This window comes from Carcharodon carcharias, chromosome 12 (genome assembly GCF_017639515.1).
Source record: "Carcharodon carcharias isolate sCarCar2 chromosome 12, sCarCar2.pri, whole genome shotgun sequence".
In the NCBI taxonomy this organism is placed as follows: Eukaryota; Metazoa; Chordata; class Chondrichthyes; order Lamniformes; family Lamnidae; genus Carcharodon; species Carcharodon carcharias.
This window is the reverse complement of record NC_054478.1, coordinates 21457067-21476967: the sequence shown is the minus strand read 5'-3', so window position 1 is coordinate 21476967 and position 19901 is coordinate 21457067. Positions and strand designations below refer to the sequence as shown.

Below are 19901 nucleotides of genomic sequence, written 5' to 3'. Positions count from 1 at the left end.
AAAACCTCTGATCATTACCTGCCAAGTGGTCAAAGCACAGAAAGCCCATCGTGTTGCAGTTTCACTCGTTTCCAAGATTTTTGTGTTGTCTCCAATCAGAAATTCATCTGGACTGAACCCCCCCATCATGAAGAAAACACTCTCTGGGCTTTGACTTCTTGGACTCTGAAAATCATATGAACTGATATTCATTTCTGTGGTTCTTTTACTGCTGCTGCCTATAGTTGTAAATCTTTCTCTTTTCTATCCCCCATTACTCTGTGTTTGTGTGTGTGTGTGTGTGTCTACATGCTGTTGTGAACACTACCCCCCACCGCCCCCCCCCCACAACCCCCCCCCCCCCCCCACCGCTCCCCCCAACCCTGCAATTTGAATGTGAATAATGTAACCTTCTGAAATAATCATAATGAGTTTGCTGCGAGTCATTAGTAAATTGGATCACACAAACAGGGATTGGGGAAACATGCCATAGCCCACTTTAACAATACTTGAAAAACACCTCTGCTTGTGGACAGATGGGAAGAGGATGAAGAAGTTCAATTTCTGTCTCTCCTGTCCATGACACTCCTGTGGGCGGAAGTCCAACTCTGAATCAATTAACGCTGCTCCAACTGTAATATCGCTGCGGAGCAGCCGGATTCTGAGTCAGCGGGCTCAAGACTGACTTTTCTGTCAGGGGGTGGAGGTGGTTGAGAGGAATAATTCTGCATGTAAAATCCATCCCAAGGCGTAGCCAGCGGCTTACTCCTCTTATTCTTCCCGTTTCAGATATGGTGAAAACTGGAAACGCCTGCGGACCATTTTGAACCCCAAGATGATGAAGCCAAAAGAAGTGTCCAGTTATTCTCCCGCCATCAACGAGGTGGTGACTGACTTTGTGAAGAAGATTCGGTGGATGAGAGAAAACCAAGGGGGAGGGGTAATGGTGAACGATGTGTCCAGTGAACTGTACAAATTTGCATTTGAAGGTATCACCTTTAAATCTTAAAAAACAGAAGGAAGCCATTAGGTCCATTGTGCCTGTGAATTAATTATCCAGTTAGTCCCAGTCTCTTGACCTTTCCCAATAACCCTGCAACTTTCTCCCTCGAGTATTCATCTAATGGTTTTTTAAAAGTTATGATTGAATCTGCTCCCATCTTCCCATCAGGCAATGCATTCCAGATTATAACACCTCGTTGTGTTTAAAAATGTCTCCTCAGTCTCACATCTGACTCTTTTGCTGACTGTCTTAAATTTGGGTCCTCTGGTGACCGACCAACAAGTTTTCCCTAAATTACTCTTTCACAAGTTTAAGTACCTCTGTTGAGTCACCCATTACCCCTCTTTACTGAGAAGTCTGTGTCACTCAAGATCATCCCTGTTCCCCTTCAAAACTACTTTTTAAGTGAAGATTTTGTCATCTGTGCTGAAATCTCCTTCATGGTTTGGTATTAAAAATGTTTTTATTGATATTGCTCTTGTGAAGATTTGGGGACGTTTTGCTATGTTAAAGACACTATATAAAAGCAAGTCGTTGTTGCTTACTGACCCTCTTGTCAGTGGAAATAGTTTCTCCCTCTGCACTCTATCAAAACCACTGATAATTTTGAACACCTCCATTAAATCTCCCCTTAAATCCTGTGCTGATATGGGGTAGACCATTTAGGACTGAGATGAGGAAAAATTTCTTCACCCAGAGAGTGGTGAGCCTGTGGAATTTGCTACCACAGAAAGTAGTTGAGGCCAAAACATTGTATGTTTTCAAGAAGGAGCTAGATATAGCTCTTGGGGCGAAAGGGATCAAAGGATATGGGGAAAAAGCGGGAGCAGGCTATTGAGTTGGATGATCAGTCATGATCAAAATGAATGGTGGAGCAGGCTCAAAGGGCCGATTTCTATGTTTCTGTGTTTCTATGAAATGACTCATTCCTGGTACCATTCTAAAAAATCTTGTGATTCATGGTACAGAGGGACCTGGATGTCCTGGTATGTGAATCACAAAAGTTAGTATGCAGGTAGAGCAAATGAGTAGGCAGGCAAATGGAATGGCGGTGTTTATTGCCAGAGAAATGGAATATAAAAGTAGGGAAATTTTACTGCAGCTGTGCAGGGCCTTGGTGAGACCACATTTGGAATACTATGTACAGTTTTGGTCTCCCTATTTGAAAAAAAGATATAATTACATTAGAAGCAGTTCCGGGAAGGTTCACTTGACTCATTTCTGGGAAGGAGGACTTTTTTTTATCTATTCTTACATAGGATGCAGCCTTCACTGGGCAAGCCAGCATTTGTTCCCCTTTCCTAATTGCCCTTGAACTGACTGGCTAGCTAGGCCATTTCAGAGGGCAGTTAAGACGTAAGAACCTTACAAAGAAAGGTTGAACAGCTTGGGCCTGTACCCAATGGAGCTTAGAAGAATGAGAAACGATCTTATTGAAACATATAAGATCCTGAGGGGACTTGACAGAGTGAATACCAGGAAGATGTTTGGGGTGGGGGGGAGATTAGAATTATGGGCACTGTTTCAAAATAAGAGGCCTCCTTTTTAAGACAGAAATGAGGAGAATTTTGTTCTTTGAGGGTTCTTAGTCTGTGCAATTCTCTTCATCAGGAAACAATGTAGGAAAGGTCATTGAATTTATTCAAGGCTGAGTTAGACAGATTTTTGATAGACAAGGGAGTCAAGGATTATTGGGCCATACAAGAAAGTGGATTTGAGACCACGATCAGATCAGTCATGATCTTATTGAATGGTGGAACAGGCTGAAACGGCCAAATGGCCTACTCTAGGTTCACTAGATTGCTCCCTAGGGTGAGGGGGTTGTCCTGTAATGAGACGCTGAGCAAACTGGGCTTAAATTCTCTGGAGCTCAGAAGAATGAGAGGTGATTTCATTGAAACCTGCAAAGTTCTAAAGGGGCTTGATAGGGTAGACGCTGAGAGATTGATTCCATTGGCCGGGGAATCTAAAACACCGGGGCACAGTCTCAGGATAAGGGGCTAATCATTTATGACTGAAATGAGGAGAAATTACTTCACTCAAAGGGTTGAGAGTCTTTGGAATTCTCTACCCATGGGGTTGTGGATGCTCCATCGTTGAACATATTTAAGGCTGGGATAGACAGATTTTTGGTCTCTCGAGGAATTAGGGGATACGAGGAATGGGCGGGAAAATGGAGTTGAAACCCAAGATCAGCCATTATTGTACTGAATAGTGGAGCAGGCTCGACAGGCCGCATGGTCAACTCCTCTACCTATTTCTTGTGTTCCTGCTCCTATGTTCCTCAATCTCTTCCTCACCTTCTCCAAGGCCTTGACATTGCCACTAAAGTGTGGTGCTCAGAGTTGACCGGGGAGATGATGGCATAGTGGTATTGTCGCTGGACTAGTAATTCAGTGTAAATCAGAGACCCAGCGTAATGCTCTGGGGACGTGAATTTGAATCCCACCACGGCAGATGGTGGAATTTGAATTCAATAAAAATCTGGAATTAGAAGTCTGATGATAACCATGAAACCATTGTTGATTATTATATTTAATAAAAAGCCACCTGGTTCACTAATGCCCCTTTATCTTTCGCCCTGAGCTGGTCTGGCCTACAATGTGGTTGACTCTTAAATGCTCTCTGAAATGGCCTAGCAAGACACTCAGTTGCTACAAAGTCACAAAAAAGAATGAAATCGGATGGAACACCTAGCATCAACCTAGGCACCGGAAACGACAACTGTCGACCCTGCAAAGTCCTCCTTACTAACTTCTGGGGGCTAGTGCCAAAATTGGGAGAGCTGTCTCACATAGTCATACTCTCAGAATCATATCTTACAGATAATGTCCCAGGCATCACCATCACCCATCCCTGGGTATGAACTGTCCCACTGGCAGGACAGACCCAGCAGAGGTGGTGGCACAGCGAATATGTGTTAGGAGGGAGTTGCCCTGGGAGTCCTCAACATTGACTCCAGACCCCATCTCATGGCATCAGGTCAAACATGGGCAAGAAAACCTCCTGATTACCACGTACTGCCCTCCCTCAACTGATGAATCATTGCTCCTCCATATAGAATACCAATTGGAGGAAGCACTGAGGGTGGAAAGGGTGCAGAATGTGCCCTGGGTGGGGACTTCGATGTCCATCACCAAGAGTGACTCAGTAGCACCACCACAAACCGAGCTTGCTGAGTCGTAAAGGACATAGCTGCTAGACTGGGTCTGTGGTAGGCGGTGAGGGAACCAAAAAGAGGGAAAAACACACTTGACCTCATCCTCACCAACTTGCCCGCTGCAGATGCATCTGTCTATGACAATATACGCAGGGGTGACCACCGCACAGTCGTTGTGGAGATGACGTCCCGCCTTCACATTAAGGATACCCTTCATCATGATGTGTGGAACTAACACCGTGCTAAATGGGATAGATTTCAAACAGATCTAGCAACTCAAGACTGGGCATCCATGAGGCGCAGTGGGCCATCAGCAGAATTGTACTCGAACACAATCTGTAACCTCATGGCCCGGCATATCTCTCGCTCTACCAGTACCATCAAGCTGGGGATCAACCCTGCTTCAGTGAAGACTGCAGGAGGGCATGCCAGGAGCAGTACCAGGCATACCTAAAAATGAGCTGTTAACCTGGTGAAGCTATAATTTAGGACTACTTGTGCGCCAAATAGGATGAGCAGTAAATGATAGACCGGGCCAAGCGATCCCACAACCAACAGATCAAATATAAGTTCTGCAGTCCTGCCACATCCAGTTGTGAATGGTGGACGAAACAGCTGAACTCCAGAGATGAGGTGAGAGTGACTGCCTTGACATCAAGGCAGCACTTGACAGAGTGTGACATCAAGGAGCCCTAGCAAAACTGGAGTCAATGGGAATCAGGGGGAAAACTCTCTGCTGATTGGAGTCATAGCTAGCACAAGGGAAGATGGTTGTGGTTGTTGGAGGTCAGTCATCTCAGCTCCAGGACATCACTGCAAGAGTTACTCAGGGTAGTGTCCTCGGCCCAACCATCTTCAGCTGCTTCCTTAATGACCTTCCTTCCATCATAAGGTCAGAAGTGGGGATGTTCAGCATTCGCGACTCCTCAGATACTGAAGTAGTCCATGTCCAAATGCAGAAAGACCAGGGCAATATCCAGGCTTGGGCTGACAAGTGGCAAGTAACATTCGCACCACACAAGTGTCAGGCAGTGACCATCTCCAACAAGAAAGAATCTAACCATTGCCCTTGATGTTCAATGGCATTACCACCACTGGATCCCCCACTATCAACATCCTGGGGCTTTCCATTGACCAGAAACTGAACTGGACTAGCCATATAAATACTGTGGCTACAAGAGCAGGTCAGAGGCTAGGAATCCTGCGACACGTAACTCACCTCCTGACTCCCTAAAGCCTGACCACCATCTACAAGGCACAAGTCAGGAGTGTGATGGAATACTCTCTGAAAAATTAGCTCACCACCACCTTCTCAAGGGCAATTAGGAGTGAGCAATAAATGCTGGCCCAACCAGCGAAGCGCACATCCCGGAAATAAATTTTAAAAAATCCAGCTGGAGACTAACCAGTGATTTCTAAAGGTTTAGCATAACTTCCTGGCTTCCTTCCGTTTCTTTGCAGATTTGAGTGTTTTTTTTTGCACTCTAAATCTCAAGACCGGCGTTCGAACATATTTGTAACAAGGATAACAATTTAATGAACAATTTGTACCTTCTGATAAATGTCAATATCTTAAATCATTTTTATGAAAATTAAAGTTATACACTTCAATAGAAGGCCATCAGTGTCAACCAATCAGCTCAGTTACTAGCTGAGACTGAAGGCTTTCCATAAGACCATAAGACATAGGAGCAGAAATTAGGCCAATCGGCCCATCGAGTCTGCTCCACCATTCAGTCATGGCTGATAAGTTTCTCAACCCCATTCTCCCGCCTTCTCCCCGTACCAATCAAGAACCTATCTATCTTGGTCTTAAATACACTCAATGACCTGGCCTCCACAGCCTTCTGTGGCAATGAATTCCATAGATTCACCACTCTCTGGCTAAAGAAGTTTCTCCTCATCTCTGTTCTAAAAGGTCTTCCCTTTACTCTGAGGCTGTGCCCTCGGGTCCTAGTCTCTCCTACTAATGGAAACATCTTCCCCACATCCACTCTATCCAGGCCTTTCAGTATTCTGTAAGTTTCAATCAGATCCCCCCTCATCCTTCTAAACTCCATCGAGTATAGACCCAGAGTTCTCAAACGTTCCTCATATGTTAAGCTTTTCATTCCTGGGATCATTCTCATGAACCTCCTCTGGACCTCTCCAGGGCCAGCACATCCTTCCTGAAATACGGGGCCCAAAATTGCTCACAATGTTCTAAATGCGGTCTAACCAGAGCCTTATAAAGCTTCAGCAGCACATCACTGCTTTTATATTCTAGTCCTCTCAAAATAAATGCCAACATTGCATTTGCCTTCCTAACTACTGACTCACCCTGCAAGTTAACCTTAAGAGAATCCTGGACTAGGATTCCCAAGTCCCTTTGCATTCCAGATTTCTGAATTCTCTCCCCATTTAGAAAATAGTCCATGCCTCTATTCTTCCGACCAAAGTGCATGACCTCACACTTCCCTATGTTGGATTCCATCTGCCACTTCTTTGCCCATTCTCCTAACCTGTCCAAATCCTTCTGCAGCCTCCCCGCCTCCTCAATACTACCTGTCCCTCCACCTATCTTTGTATCATCTGCAAACTTAGCCAGGATGCCCTCAGTTCCTTCATCTAGATCATTAATGTATAAAGTGAAAAGTTGTGGTCCCAACACTGACCCCTGCGGAACTCCACTAGTCACCAGCCGCCATCCTGAGAAGGACCCCCTTATCCCCACTCTCTGGCTCCTGCCAGACAGCCAATCTTCTATCCATGCTAGTACCTTGCCTCTAACACCATGGGCTCTTATCTTACTGAGCAGCCTCCTGTGCGGCACCTTGTCAAAGGCCTTCTGGAAGTCCAAGTAGATAACATCCATTGGTTCTCCTTTGTCTAACCTACTCGTTACCTCATCAAAAAATCCTGACAGATTTGTCAGGCATGACCTCCCCTTGATGAAACCATGCTGACTTTGCCCGATTTTACCATGCACTTCCAAGTATTCTGAAATCTTATCCTTAATAATGGACTTTAAAATCTTACCAAAGACCGAGGTCAGGCTAATCGGCCTGTAATTTCCTGTGTTTTGCCTCACTCCCTTCTTAAACGGAGGGTTACATTAGTGATTTTCCAGTCCTCTGGGACCCTCCCTGAATCCAGTGATTCCTGAAAGATCACCACTAACGCCTCCACTATCTCTTCAGCTATCTCCTTCAGAACCCTGGGGTGTAATCCATCTGGTCCAGGTGATTTATCCACCTTCAAATCTTTCAGTTTTCCTAGCACCTTCTCCTTGGTAATGGCCACCATACTCACCTGTGCCCCCGACTCTCTTGAACTTTGGGGATGTCACTCGTGTCTTCCACCGTGAAGACTGACGCAAAGTACCTATTCAGTTCCTCCGCCATTTCTTTGTTCCCCACTACTACTTCTCCAGCGTCATATTCCAGTGGCCCAATGTCCACTTTTGCTTCTCTCTTACCTTTTATATATCTAAAAAAACTCTTGCAATTTTCTTTTATATTACTGACTAGTTTACCCTCATATTTAATCTTCTCCCTCCTTATTTCTTTTTTAGTTGTCCTCTGTTGGTCTTTGTAGGCTTTCCAATCCCCTGGTTTCCCACTGCTCTTTGCCGCATTGTATGCTTTCTCTTTAGCTTTTATGCTGTCCCTGACTTCCCTTGTCAGCCATGGTTGCCTTGACCTCCCTTTAGTATGCTTCTTCTTCCTAGGGATGAATTTTTGCTGTGTCTCCCAAATTACTCCCAGAAACTCCTGCCATTGCTGTTCCACTGTCTTTCCTGCTAGGCTCATCTCCCAGTCAATTCTGGTTAGCTCCTCCCTCATGCCTCTGTAGTTACCTTTATTCAACTGTAATACCATTATGTCTGATTCCAGCTTTTTCCTCTCAAATTGCAGGGTAAATTCTATCATATTATGGTCACTTCCTCCTAAGGGTTCCTTCACCTTAAGCTCCCTTATCAAATCTGCCTCATTACACATCACTAAATCTAGAATTGCCTGTTCCCTGGTGGGCTCCACCACAAGCTGCTCCAAAAAGCCATCTCGTAGACATTCCACAAATTCCTTTTCTTGGGATCCACTACCAACCTGATTTTCCCAGTCTAGCTGCATATTGAAATCCCTCATGATCACTGTAACCTTGCCTTTCTTACACACTTTTTCTATCTCCTGGTGTATCTTTTGCCCCACACCCTGATTACTGTTCGGAGGCCTGTACATAACTCCCATTATGGATTTTTACCTTTGCGGTTCCTGAACTCTACCCACACAGATTCTACATCATCTGACCCTACATCATTTCTTCCTATCGATTTAATTTCATTTCTAACTAACAAAGCAACCCCACCCCCTCTGCCAACCTGTCTATCTTTTTGATAGGATGTATATCCTTGGATATTTAGCTCCCAGTCCTGAATCCCTTGCAACCATGTCTTCGTAATGCCTACCACATCATACCTGCCAATTTCAATCTGCAGCATAAGCTCATTTACCTTATTTCGTATACTGCGTTTCGTATACCATTCAGATACAACACCTTCAGTCCTGTATTTCCCGTCCCGTTTCTCATTGTCATCCCTTTATCTGATGTGCTTGAAGTTAGATTCCTAGCCCTTTCCAAACACTGTCCTATTTTGTGTTCTGGAGACTTTAATAGCCTCTCCTGGGCTCTCCTTTCTTTTCAGTTTTTTCATAATTTTCCATGAAGTTGAATCCAACCCCCCACATGCTAACCTGATGCTTTGTTTCCCATTAGTCATACTTCTTGGAGTTTTACCCTTCCCTCCACCCCCCCCCACTTTCTAGTTTAAAGTCCTGTTGACCACCCTATTTACCCTTTTCGCTAGAACATTGGTCCCAGATCGGTTCAGGTGGAGACCGTCCCAACGGTACAGATCCCTCCTGTTCCAATACTGATGCCAGTGCCCCATGAAATGGAAACCCTCTTTCCCACACCATTCCTTTAGCCACGTGTTTACTTCCCTTATTCTCGAGTCCCTATGCCAATTTGCATGTGGCTCGGGTAGTAATCCGGAGATTATAACCCTTGAGGACCTGTTCTTTAATTTATTTCCTAGTTCCTGATAATCCCCAAACAGGTCCTCTTTCCTAGTTTTATCTATGTTATTTGTCCCGACGTGGACCACAACAACTGGATCCTCCCCCTCCCTCTCCAAAATCCTTTCAAGCCAGTCAGAGATGTCCCTTACCCTGGCAGCGGGCAGGCAACATACCATGCGGGACTCTCGATCCTGCTTACAAAGGTAGCTGTCAATTCCCCTAATTATAGAATCCCCTAAAACTACCACTTGTCTTTTTGCTCTCCCCTCTTGAATGGCCTCCTGTGCCACGGTGCTGTGGTCAGCTGGCTCATCCTCCCTACAGTCCTCTTCCTCATCCATACAGGGAGCAAGTACCTCGTACCTGTTGGACAAGGTCAAGAGCTGAGGCTCCTCTGTTCCTGAACACAGGATCCATCTACCTGCCTCACTTGCAGTCACACCCTGTTGACCCTGACCACTGACCGGACTTGAGGTACTTAATCTACTGGGTCTGACCGCCTCCTGATACAAAGCCTCCAAACGAATCAGAAAACTGAAGAGTGGAACTGGATCCAAATAGAACCACACAGACCTGTTGGAGAACAGGACTGACTGACCATTCAGATCACTATTTGTTGCATAGCACTTTAGGCAGAAAAGTTTCAAGTTGAGCTGATGGTTTTTAAGAGCAGATTGTTGTATGTTTATTTAAGGGTTGCCTGCAAAGAAGTTTCTAAAATGCTGCCTTTAAATGGCTGAATTTTTCTCAAAGCTTCCTTTTGTGGCACGCCCTGTGATTAATTTGTTGTTTTTCTCCTGGCTGGTTCCAGCATATGTCAGGAGAAAAAAACCCCAGAGGACATGAATTTAAGACAATTGGCAAAAAAATGAGGGGGAAATGAAGATAAGATCTAGGAGTAGCCAATTCAGCCCCTCGAGCCTGTCATGATTCAGTATGATCATGGCTGATCTCACTTCGGCCTCAACTCCAATTTCCCGCCCTCTCCCCGTAATCTTTCAACCCATTACTAATTAAAAATCTATCTACTCCTTAAATTTATTCAGCGCCCTGGCACCCACTGCACTCTGGGGTAGTGAATTCCACAGATTTACGACCCTTTGAGAAAAGTAATTCCTCCTCATCTCTGATTTAAATCTACCACTCCTTAGCCTAAAACTATGGCCTCTTGTTCTAGAATGCCCCACAAGGAGAAACATCCGCTCCACGTCTACTTTGTCTATCCCCTTTAGCATCTTATATATCTCAATTAGATCTCCTCTCATCCTTCTAAACTCTAGCAAGTATAGGCCTAAACTGCTCAATCTCTCCTCATAAGACAAGCCCTGCATCCCTGGAATCAATCTAGTGAACCTCCTCTGAACCGCCTCCAATGCAACTACATCCTTCCTCAAGTAAGGGGACCAAAACTGCACAATACTCTAAGTGCAGTCTCACCAAAGCCTTGTACAGTTGCAACAACACTTCCCTATTTTTATACCCTATTCCATTAGCAATAAATGCCAAAATTCCATTTGCCTTCCTTATTACCTGCTGTACCTGCATGCTAGCTTTCAGTGATTCATGCATGAGGACACCCAGATTCCTCTGCACTGAAGCATTCTGAAGTTTCTCTCCATTTAAATAATAAGTCACCTTTTTATTCTTCCAACCAAAATGGATAACCTCTCACTTATTCACCTTAAACTTCATTTGCCAAATTTTGGCCCATTCACCTAACCTGTCCATATCCATTTGTAAATTTCTTATTTCTTCATTGCAACTTACTTTCCCACCTATTTTGGTGTCATCTGTAAATTTAGCAATCGTACCTTCTATCCCTGAATCCAAGTCATTTATATAGATTGTAAATAGTTGGGGTCCAAGGACCGAACCCTGTGGCACCCCACTAGTTTCAGCTTGCCATCCAGAAAAAGAACCATTTATCCCAATTCTCTGCTTTCTGTTGGTTAGTCAATCCTCTATCCAAGCTAATATATTACCCCTAACTCCATGTGATCTTATCTTGTGTATTAATCTTTTGTGCAGCACCTTATCAAAGGCCTTCTGGCAGTCCAGATATACAATATTTACAGGATTCCCATTATCCACTTTGCTTGTCACATCTTCAAAGAACTCTAGCAAATTGGTCAAACACGATTTACTCTTCATAAAACCATGCTGACTCTGATGGACTGCATTTTGACTTCCTTAATAATGGATTCCAACAATTTCCCAATGACAGATGTTAAACTAACGGGTTTATAGTTTCCTACTTTCTGCTTCCCCCCCTTTTTTAATAAGGATGTTATATTAGCATTTTTACAGTCCACTGGAACCTTTCCAGAATCCAGGGAATTTTGGAATATTATAGCCAATGCATCCACTATCTCCGCTGCCACTTGCTTTGAGAAACAAATTAACTCAGTGAGTTGTTGTGATCTGGAATGCACTGCCTGAAAGGCCAGTGAAAGCAGATTCAAAAGGAGCTTTCCAAAGGAGATTGGATAAATACTTATGAAAGGAAAAAAATTGCATGGATATGAAAGAGCGGGAAAGTGGGACTAAATTGGACAGCTCTTTCAAAGAGTTGGCGCAGACAAGATGGGCTGAATGGCCACCTTTAGTGCTGAATGATTCTTTGATAAGGATGGTGTTACCTAAAGTGAGTGTGGTAACTGGTTTTGTTTAAGCATTCTTGTCTTGCAGAATTGCCTGTGGTTTGGATAAATATAAGGAATTTGATTGGAGAAATTGGGGGTGGGTGATGACACTTCCAGGAATCTGTCCAACCAGAGTAGGCAACCCTCTTGCCTCCTCTGGTTACTTCACAATGGTGATTCTTCATGTGCGAGTCAAGGCAGCCCCAATCCTTTTTTTCAGCTTATTTGAGCCACACTATAGTGGCCATTGTTGATCTGAGCTTTTTTTTGTGGTTCCCCCTGAACCCTAAAAGCTCGAAATTCCAAGATTGTTTTTCCTGGTCCCTGATCCTCACTGCTTTGAAACCAAAATCTTGCGGTGCTGTCCCCTAATCAAGTTCATTCTACCCCAGAGCTTCAAAACTGTGGAAGTCTTTCCCTCCTTTAGTGCTCTTCTTCGTGCCTCTGTTGGCAGCACATTTGTCTGAGTTGCAAGGTTCCAGGTTTGTTCAAGTCCCATCCCAGGGCTTGAGCACATAAAATAAGGCTCACGTTCCAGTGCAGTACTGAGGGAGTGCTGCACGGTCAGAGGTCCCTTCTCTTCTGGACATTAAACATAGGCCTCATCTGCCTGCTTGGGTGGATGTAAAAGATCCCACGCATTATTTTCCAGAAGAGCAGGGGAGTTCTCCCCAGTGTCCTGACCAACATTTATCCTTCAACCAACGTCACAAAAACAGATTATCTGGGTGTTATCACTTTGCTGTTTGTGGGAGCTTGTTGTGCAGAAATTGACTGCCGCATTTCCTACTTTACAACTGTGACTACCGTTCAGAAGTGGCTGTAATGTGCTTTGAGACATCCTGTGGTCACGAAAAGTGCTATATAAATGCAAGTCTTTATCATATTTCCCTTCAACAACCTTCAGGCTTTTTACGAATTGCTGATTGCTTCAGATTTTCAATCAAACTTTTCAGATTTCATGTCCTTGACCTTTCATCTCGCTATCTCAACTTAAAACTAAAGCCTCTGTGCAAAATAAAGATCCAAAGATCACCTGGAAAAATGTTGCAGAGAAGAGTTACTGAAGTTTAAATGAAAGTAGACCTGTTCGAACCATAAAAGATGCAGAATAAACAGACTCAGGAGCAATTTCCTTATCTTATCTTTTAGATGTCAGTTGGTAGCACTCTTGCCTCTGAGTCAGAGGGTTGTGGATTTGAGCCCCTCCCAAGAGAAGTGAGCACAAAAATCCAGGCTGACATTCTAGCGCCTGTACTGAGGGAGTGTGGCACTGACTGAGGTGTGGTCTTTCCAATGAGAACCATTCGGCTGGATGTAACAGACCCCATGGAAATGTATGAAGGGCAGGGTTGTTTTGCTGTTTGTGGGAGCTTATTGTGTGTAAATTGGCTGCAGAATTTCCTACGTTTTAGCAGTGACTACAGTTTAAAAGTGTTTCATTGTCTGTAAAATGCTTTGGGATTCCCCAAGGCCATACCAGTCTGTCTTCATTGTATCTCCTGAAGCTGATTTGAAGGTGACTTTGCGCATGTGCAATGTGTCCGCCTGCGCCAGCACTGCTTCCCTGTTGGTTGACTATATGACATTCGTACCAAGGGGAGTTCAATATTTTTATTATACGCATCTCGAGCATTGATGCAAATTTGATCAATTATAAGGGGTCAGTTAAGTACAGTACCACAAACAGTACAGAACATGCCATTAAATAGTGGAATATGTGTTTCTTGCCAGCATTGGTGTGTAAATTTTATGACAGGAAACTGAGGAAATATATTATGAAATGGTTACTTTTGATTATTGGCTTATGAGGATTAAGAATAGAATAATGATATGGTGGAAAGTATATTAATGAACACTAAGCATAGTATGTTCTGGTACAGTGGAATATAGATGAATGAGGATTAAACATAGTAAATGTAAAGGGGATGGGAAAGACTATTATTGGGGATTAAACATAGTGGCTGGGATTTTCTGGCCCCATCATGGGTGGGACCCGCTGCGGCATCTGTGAAATGCAGTATGCCTGCATAGCTGTAATTCCTTGCAGGAAAAAGGCATTTACGACAAAATGTCAGGCATGTCTGTTTGTTCAAAGCCTCACTGCAGAATGTTGAGCACAAATTCCAAGCTGACACTCTCAGTGCAGTACCAAGGGAGTATTGCATTGTTGATGCTGCTGTCTTTTGGATGAGATGTTAAACCGAGGCCCTATCTGCCCTCGCAAGTGGATGTAGCACCTTGAGCCTACTCTGCTATTCAATAAGATCAAGGCTGATCCTTACCCTGGCCGCCACTTTCTCACCCAGTCCCCATGCCCCTTGATTTATTTAGAGTCCAAAAATCTATCAATCTCAGATGTTTCGGCAGGGATTTTCCGTATCCACTGGCCTTGGGTGTGTTTGGTGGCGTGAGTGAACAATATGGCGCAATCGGTTTCACGACAACCTGAAACCAGACACGATTGTCCTCTCAGCCCGTGCTGAGACGATTGCCATACCTTGGCTGAATGGATGAGCTCATTCATCCTCTTATCTGTATTGGATGGCCAACCTCTTCTCTGCAGCATTGGCACTGATCACTACTGCCATCGTCTACCAAGCCGGTCCCCCTCCCGCGCCTAGAGCGGCAGTGGAGGACATCACAGTGGACCTCCACGGCATCCAGAAGGCACTCAAGGGCTGCAGTCTTCTTGCCTTTCGGGGCCATGTCTTCTTTGCTGCAATCCTGTGCTAGAAGCCCCGAGTATGGCTGTACTTTAAATGTGGTACCTGGCGAGGTGATGGAGTGGCAGGCGATTCAGAGCCCGCCCATCATCAAAACCATGTTCATCCCAGGGATGCTTAACTAATGCTGCGGGTTTAGGACGATATGGCATTAAAAGCCGCCATTGCGGCCGGCAGATAAAACGTTGTTTTCCTGACCGCAAACGCACTTAATGCAAATCTGGGATGATGATGCCCTTAGTGCCATGGCATTGTCTGAGCAGTGGAGCTATCCCTGGCCATCATTTATCCACCGACTCGCATCACTAATACAGATTATCTGGTCATTACACATTGCTGTTTGTGGGAGCTTGCTGTGTGCAAATTTCCTACGTTAAAACAGTAACTGCATTTGGCTACAAAACGCTTTGGGATGTCCTGAAGTTGTGAAGGGTACCATATCAACAACAATTTTTGTAATGTAGGAAACGCAGCAGCCAATTTGTACACAGCAAGCTCGCACAAACAGCATTTGTGTTGATGACGTGATAATCTATTTTATTGATGTTGGTTGAGGATAACTATTGGCCAGGATACTGGCTGCTGCTCTTCAAAGTCGTGTCATGAGATCTTTTTAGGTCTGACTGAGAGGGCGATAATTTAACATCACGCGCAAAAGATGGCACCTCTGTCAGCGTAGCACGATTTCAGTACTATACTGAAGAGCCAGCCAGGATTATCTTCAGAGGTCTTTTGGAGGGGGGCTTGACCTTCTGACAGCCTTCTGACTCAGAGACAGGAGGGTTACCAATGAAACAAGTCTGATATCTCAGAAGAGCCTTCAGTAATGCCTTAAAGGAAGCTGTGTCAGATGCATGTGTTAAACACATGTCTGAGATCACAGGCCAAAGACTGAGCTCCCTTTTATAACAGTTGACTGGACCTTGACTTGGTGGAAATTTGTCTGTGAGGGCAATGCACTCTGATAATAATTAGCTGTTCCTCCCCAGAAGGAAAGAACAGTTCAGACCAGTACTCTTACCCCCAGTTTTTACTAATGTTCCATTTTAAGGTATACAAGACCAGTTTGGACCAGTATTCATATTTCCCAGTTTTTACTGTTTTGTTTGTACTGGGTCTATATTTCAGAAGCTGCAGCTTAACCAGTGATCTCAGGGATATTTCCATCCCTTTGCTCTCCCTGTTCTGTACAATTGCATTCTTTCTCCTAACTGTGCTGTATTTTCCCCTTATTTCTGTGTCAGGAAAGATAGGGGAGATCTGAATACAGGAACCATAAGCTTGGTATTAGGAGGATGAAGTTTCCTTGTTGTAGGAAGAATGAGGAGAGACTATATAAAATAAAGGGTACAATTTTGAAGGAGGTGCAGAACGAGAGGGAACTGGGTATATGTACATAAATCCTTGAAGGTAGCAGGGCAGGTGGTTAAAAGGGCCTTCGGGATCCTAGATTTTATAAATAGAGGCATAGAGTACAAAGGCAAAGAAGTTGTGACGAACCTTCATAAAACACTGTTTCGGCCTCAAGTGGAGCATTGTGTTCCGTTCAGAGCACTGCGCTTTCAGAAAGATTTGAAGACATTGGAGAAGGTGGGGAAAGGACTTAAGAATGGTTCTGAAGATGAGGGACTTCAATTATGGTTATAGATTGGAGAACCCGGGGCTGTTCTCCTTGGAGAAGAGAAGGTTGAGATAGAGGTTTTCAAAATTATTAGGGTCTGACCAGAGTTCTTTTTTACTCATTTACAGGATGTGGACTTCGCTGACTGGGCCAGCATTTATTGTCCATCCCTAGTTACCCTTGAGAAGGTGGTAGTAAGCTGCTTTCTTGAACTGTTGCAGTCCCTGTAGTGTAGGTACACCCACATTGCTGTTAGGAAGGGAGTTTCAGGATTTTGACCCAGTGACAGTGAAGGAATGGCAAAATATTTCCAAGTCAGGATGGTGAGCGACTTGGAGGGGAACTATCAGGCGGTGGTGTTCCCATCTATCTACTACCCTTGTCCTTCTAGATGGCAGCGGTTGTGGGTTTGGAAGGTGCTGTCTAAAGAATCTTGGTGAATTCCTGCAGGACAACTTGCAGGTGGTTCACACTCCTGCTACTGTTCGTGGGTCGTGGATGTGGTGCCAATCAAAACAGCTGATTTGTCCTGGAGGGTGTCAAGTTTCTTGAGTGTTGTGGGAGCTGCACTCATCCAGGGAAGTGGGGAGTATTCCATCACACTCTGACTTGCGCCTTGTACCTGGTGAACAGGCTTTTGGGAATCGGGAGGTGAGTTACTAGTCGCAGGATTCCTAGCCTCTGACCTGCTCTTGTAGCTACAGTATTTATATGGTTAGTCCAGTTCAGTTTCTAGTCAATGGTAACCCCCAGATGTTGATAGTGGGGGATTCAGTGATGGTAGTGACATTGAGCGTCAAGGGGTGATGGTTAGATTCTCTCTTGTTGGAGTTGGTCATTTCCTGGCACTGTATGGTGTGATGGTTACTTGCCACTTGTCAGCCAAGTCTTGATATTGTCTAGGTCTTGCTGCATTTGGATATGGACTGGTCCAGTGCCTGAGGAGTCATGAATGGTGCTGAACATTGTGCAATCATCAACATCCCCACTCCTGACCTTATATTGGAAGGAAGATAATTGATGAAGCAGCTGAAGATGGGTTGGGCCTAGGACACTACCTTGAGGAACTCCTGCAGTGATGTCCTGGAGCTGAGATGACTGACCTCCAAAACCACAACCATCTTATTTTGTATTAGGTATGACTCCAACCTGTGGAGAGTTTTCCCCCGATTCCCATTGACTCCAGTTTTGCCAGGGTTCCTTGATGCCACACTCGGTTAAATATGGCCTTGATGTCAATGGCAGTCAATTTCACCTCATCTCGGGAGCTCAGCTCTTTTGTCCAACATTGAACCTCGGCCATAATGAGGTCAGGAGCTGAGTGGCCCTGCTGGAACCCAAACTGGGCATCAATGAGCAGGTTCTTGCTAAACAAGTGCTGCTTGATAGTGCTGCTGCTTTGCTTGAGAGTGTGGTGGATGCAGATTCAATCATGGCTTCCAAAAGGGAGTTGGTAATTACCTGAGGAGAAAGAAATTGCAGTGCTATAGGGAAAAGGCAAGGGAGTGGGACTCACTGAGTTGCTCTTGCAGGGTGCCAGTTGTTGTAATGTGTTGATTACAGTTTGGTAGAAATCTTCATAGTCATCCACAAGTTAACTGTAAGTCTTTATTGACTGTTGGAACTATTTACAAATATACAGTAAAAGGTACAAGTTAGGAGTGGTCTCCATGCTTGCTGGTGCTCATGGCTTTGCCAACACTAAACTTAATGTGGGTCATGTGCTCTCTTACATCACTTTGTGTGCAGTACTGCATTCAATCCCGCATTAACCCTGTATGTGCCTGACCCTTATACTACACCAGCAAGGACACAACGGGCTGAATGGCTTTGCTGCTGTGCTTTGCTGTAACATTCCATTATTTTTCGATTTGTAATGCCTGGTTCCATTGCCACAGTGATTCAGGGTTCCATCTGTGAACTGTGCAGCCAAGAATTTTCCAAACTATTCTCTAGCAAGCAATGTTAATATTTAGGGAAATTCCTGTGTTTGTAATTCCAGTAAGTTGTTCTACCATGGTTCATTTTTGGTTGATCGGTATCCCCGGCCCACATTCATAAGTCAGAGTCCAAGAATTTAAATCCCCTCAGTATGAGAAACATCTGAAAATAAAAAGCCGACAAAGCAAGTGACCATAAAATTGTCAGATTGTTGTAACATTTCGGTTGGTTCATTCATGCCCTTTGGGGGGTGAAACCTGGCATCTTTGCTCTATCTGGGCTCCAGGCTCACATCAGTGAGGTTAACTCTTAACTGGCCAAGAAAACCACTCAGTTGTATCAAAATGCTAGCGGAGACACTACAGCTGCCTCACAACATTGAGAGAAGGGGATTAGATGCCCAATCAATGCCACCTAATTCCTAAGAATGAATTTTAAAAAAATAAAAATGGGAGATTTTGTGTCTAAATTTTATGGCAGGAAGAATTAGGAAAGCTAATGATCCATAGGAGTATAGGAATTCTAAGTAGTCGCTTCGGATCGTAGAATTATAGAATTGTTACAGCACAGAAGAAGGCCATTTGACCCATCATGTCCATGCTCTAGCAATTCACTTTCCCCACATCCCTGCACATTCCTCATTTTCAGATATTTAGGAAATTTGGAGAAATTAATGCCATAGAAGGAGGCCACTCTGCCCGTCACATCTGTACCAGTCAAAAAATGAACCACCCAGCCTAATCCCATTTCCCAGCATTTGGTCTGTAGCCCTGCATGTTACAGGGCTTCAGGTGCATATCCCAACATATTTTGAATGATTTGAGGGTTTCTGTCTCTACTAACCTTTCAGGCAGGAGTTCCAGACACCTAGCACCCTTTTGATGAAAACTATTTCCTCCTCTTCCCTCTAATTCTTCTATTAATCACTTTAAATCTATGCCCCCTAGTCACTGACCTCTCTGCTAAGAGGAATAGGCCCTTCCCATCCACTGTATCCAGGCCACTCACAACCTTGCGCATCTTAATCAAATCTCCCCTCAGCCTCCTCTGTTCCAAGGAGAACAACCCCAGGCTATCCAGTCTCTCCTTGTAGCTACAATTTTCCAGTCCTGGCAACATCTTCATAAATCTCCTCTGTACCCTCTTGAGTGCAATTACATCCTTTCTCTAATGAGGTGACCATAACTGCACACACTACTCAAGTTTGTGTTCAAACTAATGTTTTATATAGTTCCAGCAAAACCTCCCTGCTTGTACATTCTATGCCTTGACTAATAAAGGGAAGGGTTCCATATGCTTTCTTAACCACCTTATCAAACTGCCCTGCTACCTACAGGGATCTGTGGACATTGACTCCAAGGTCCCTCACTTCCTCCACACCTTTCAGCATCCTCCCATGTAATGTGTAATCCTTTGCCTTGTTTGACCTCCCAAAATGCATCGCCTCACGCTTCTCTGGTTTGAATTCCATTTGCCACTTTTCTGCCCACCTGGACAGTCCATTGATATCTTCCCGCAACAATCCCCATCGCTATCATGGCCAATTTTTGTGTCGTCTGCAAACTTCTTAATCATGCTCCCTACATTTAAGCCCAAATCAGTATATATAACACAAAAAACAGGGGACCTAGCACTGAGACCATCTCATGGGCTAGTCAAGCAACAGCTTGACATAGTGATACTCATGGAATCATATCTTACAGATAATGTCCCTGACACCACTATCATCCATCCCTGACTATGTCCTGTCCAAGCGGCAGGACAGACCC

The 19901-nt window shown here is 44.4% G+C and overlaps 1 protein-coding gene across 1 annotated transcript in view; it reads left to right on the top strand.

The window, feature by feature from the left end:
- Positions 1-19901, top strand: part of si:dkey-91i10.3 (cytochrome P450) — a 94732-nt gene that overhangs the window by 52274 nt on the left and 22557 nt on the right. Inside the window, exon 3 of the mRNA XM_041200135.1 lies at positions 769-968. Within this exon, the coding sequence (XP_041056069.1) occupies positions 769-968 (200 nt within the window). The remainder of the gene's footprint in view (positions 1-768; positions 969-19901) is intronic.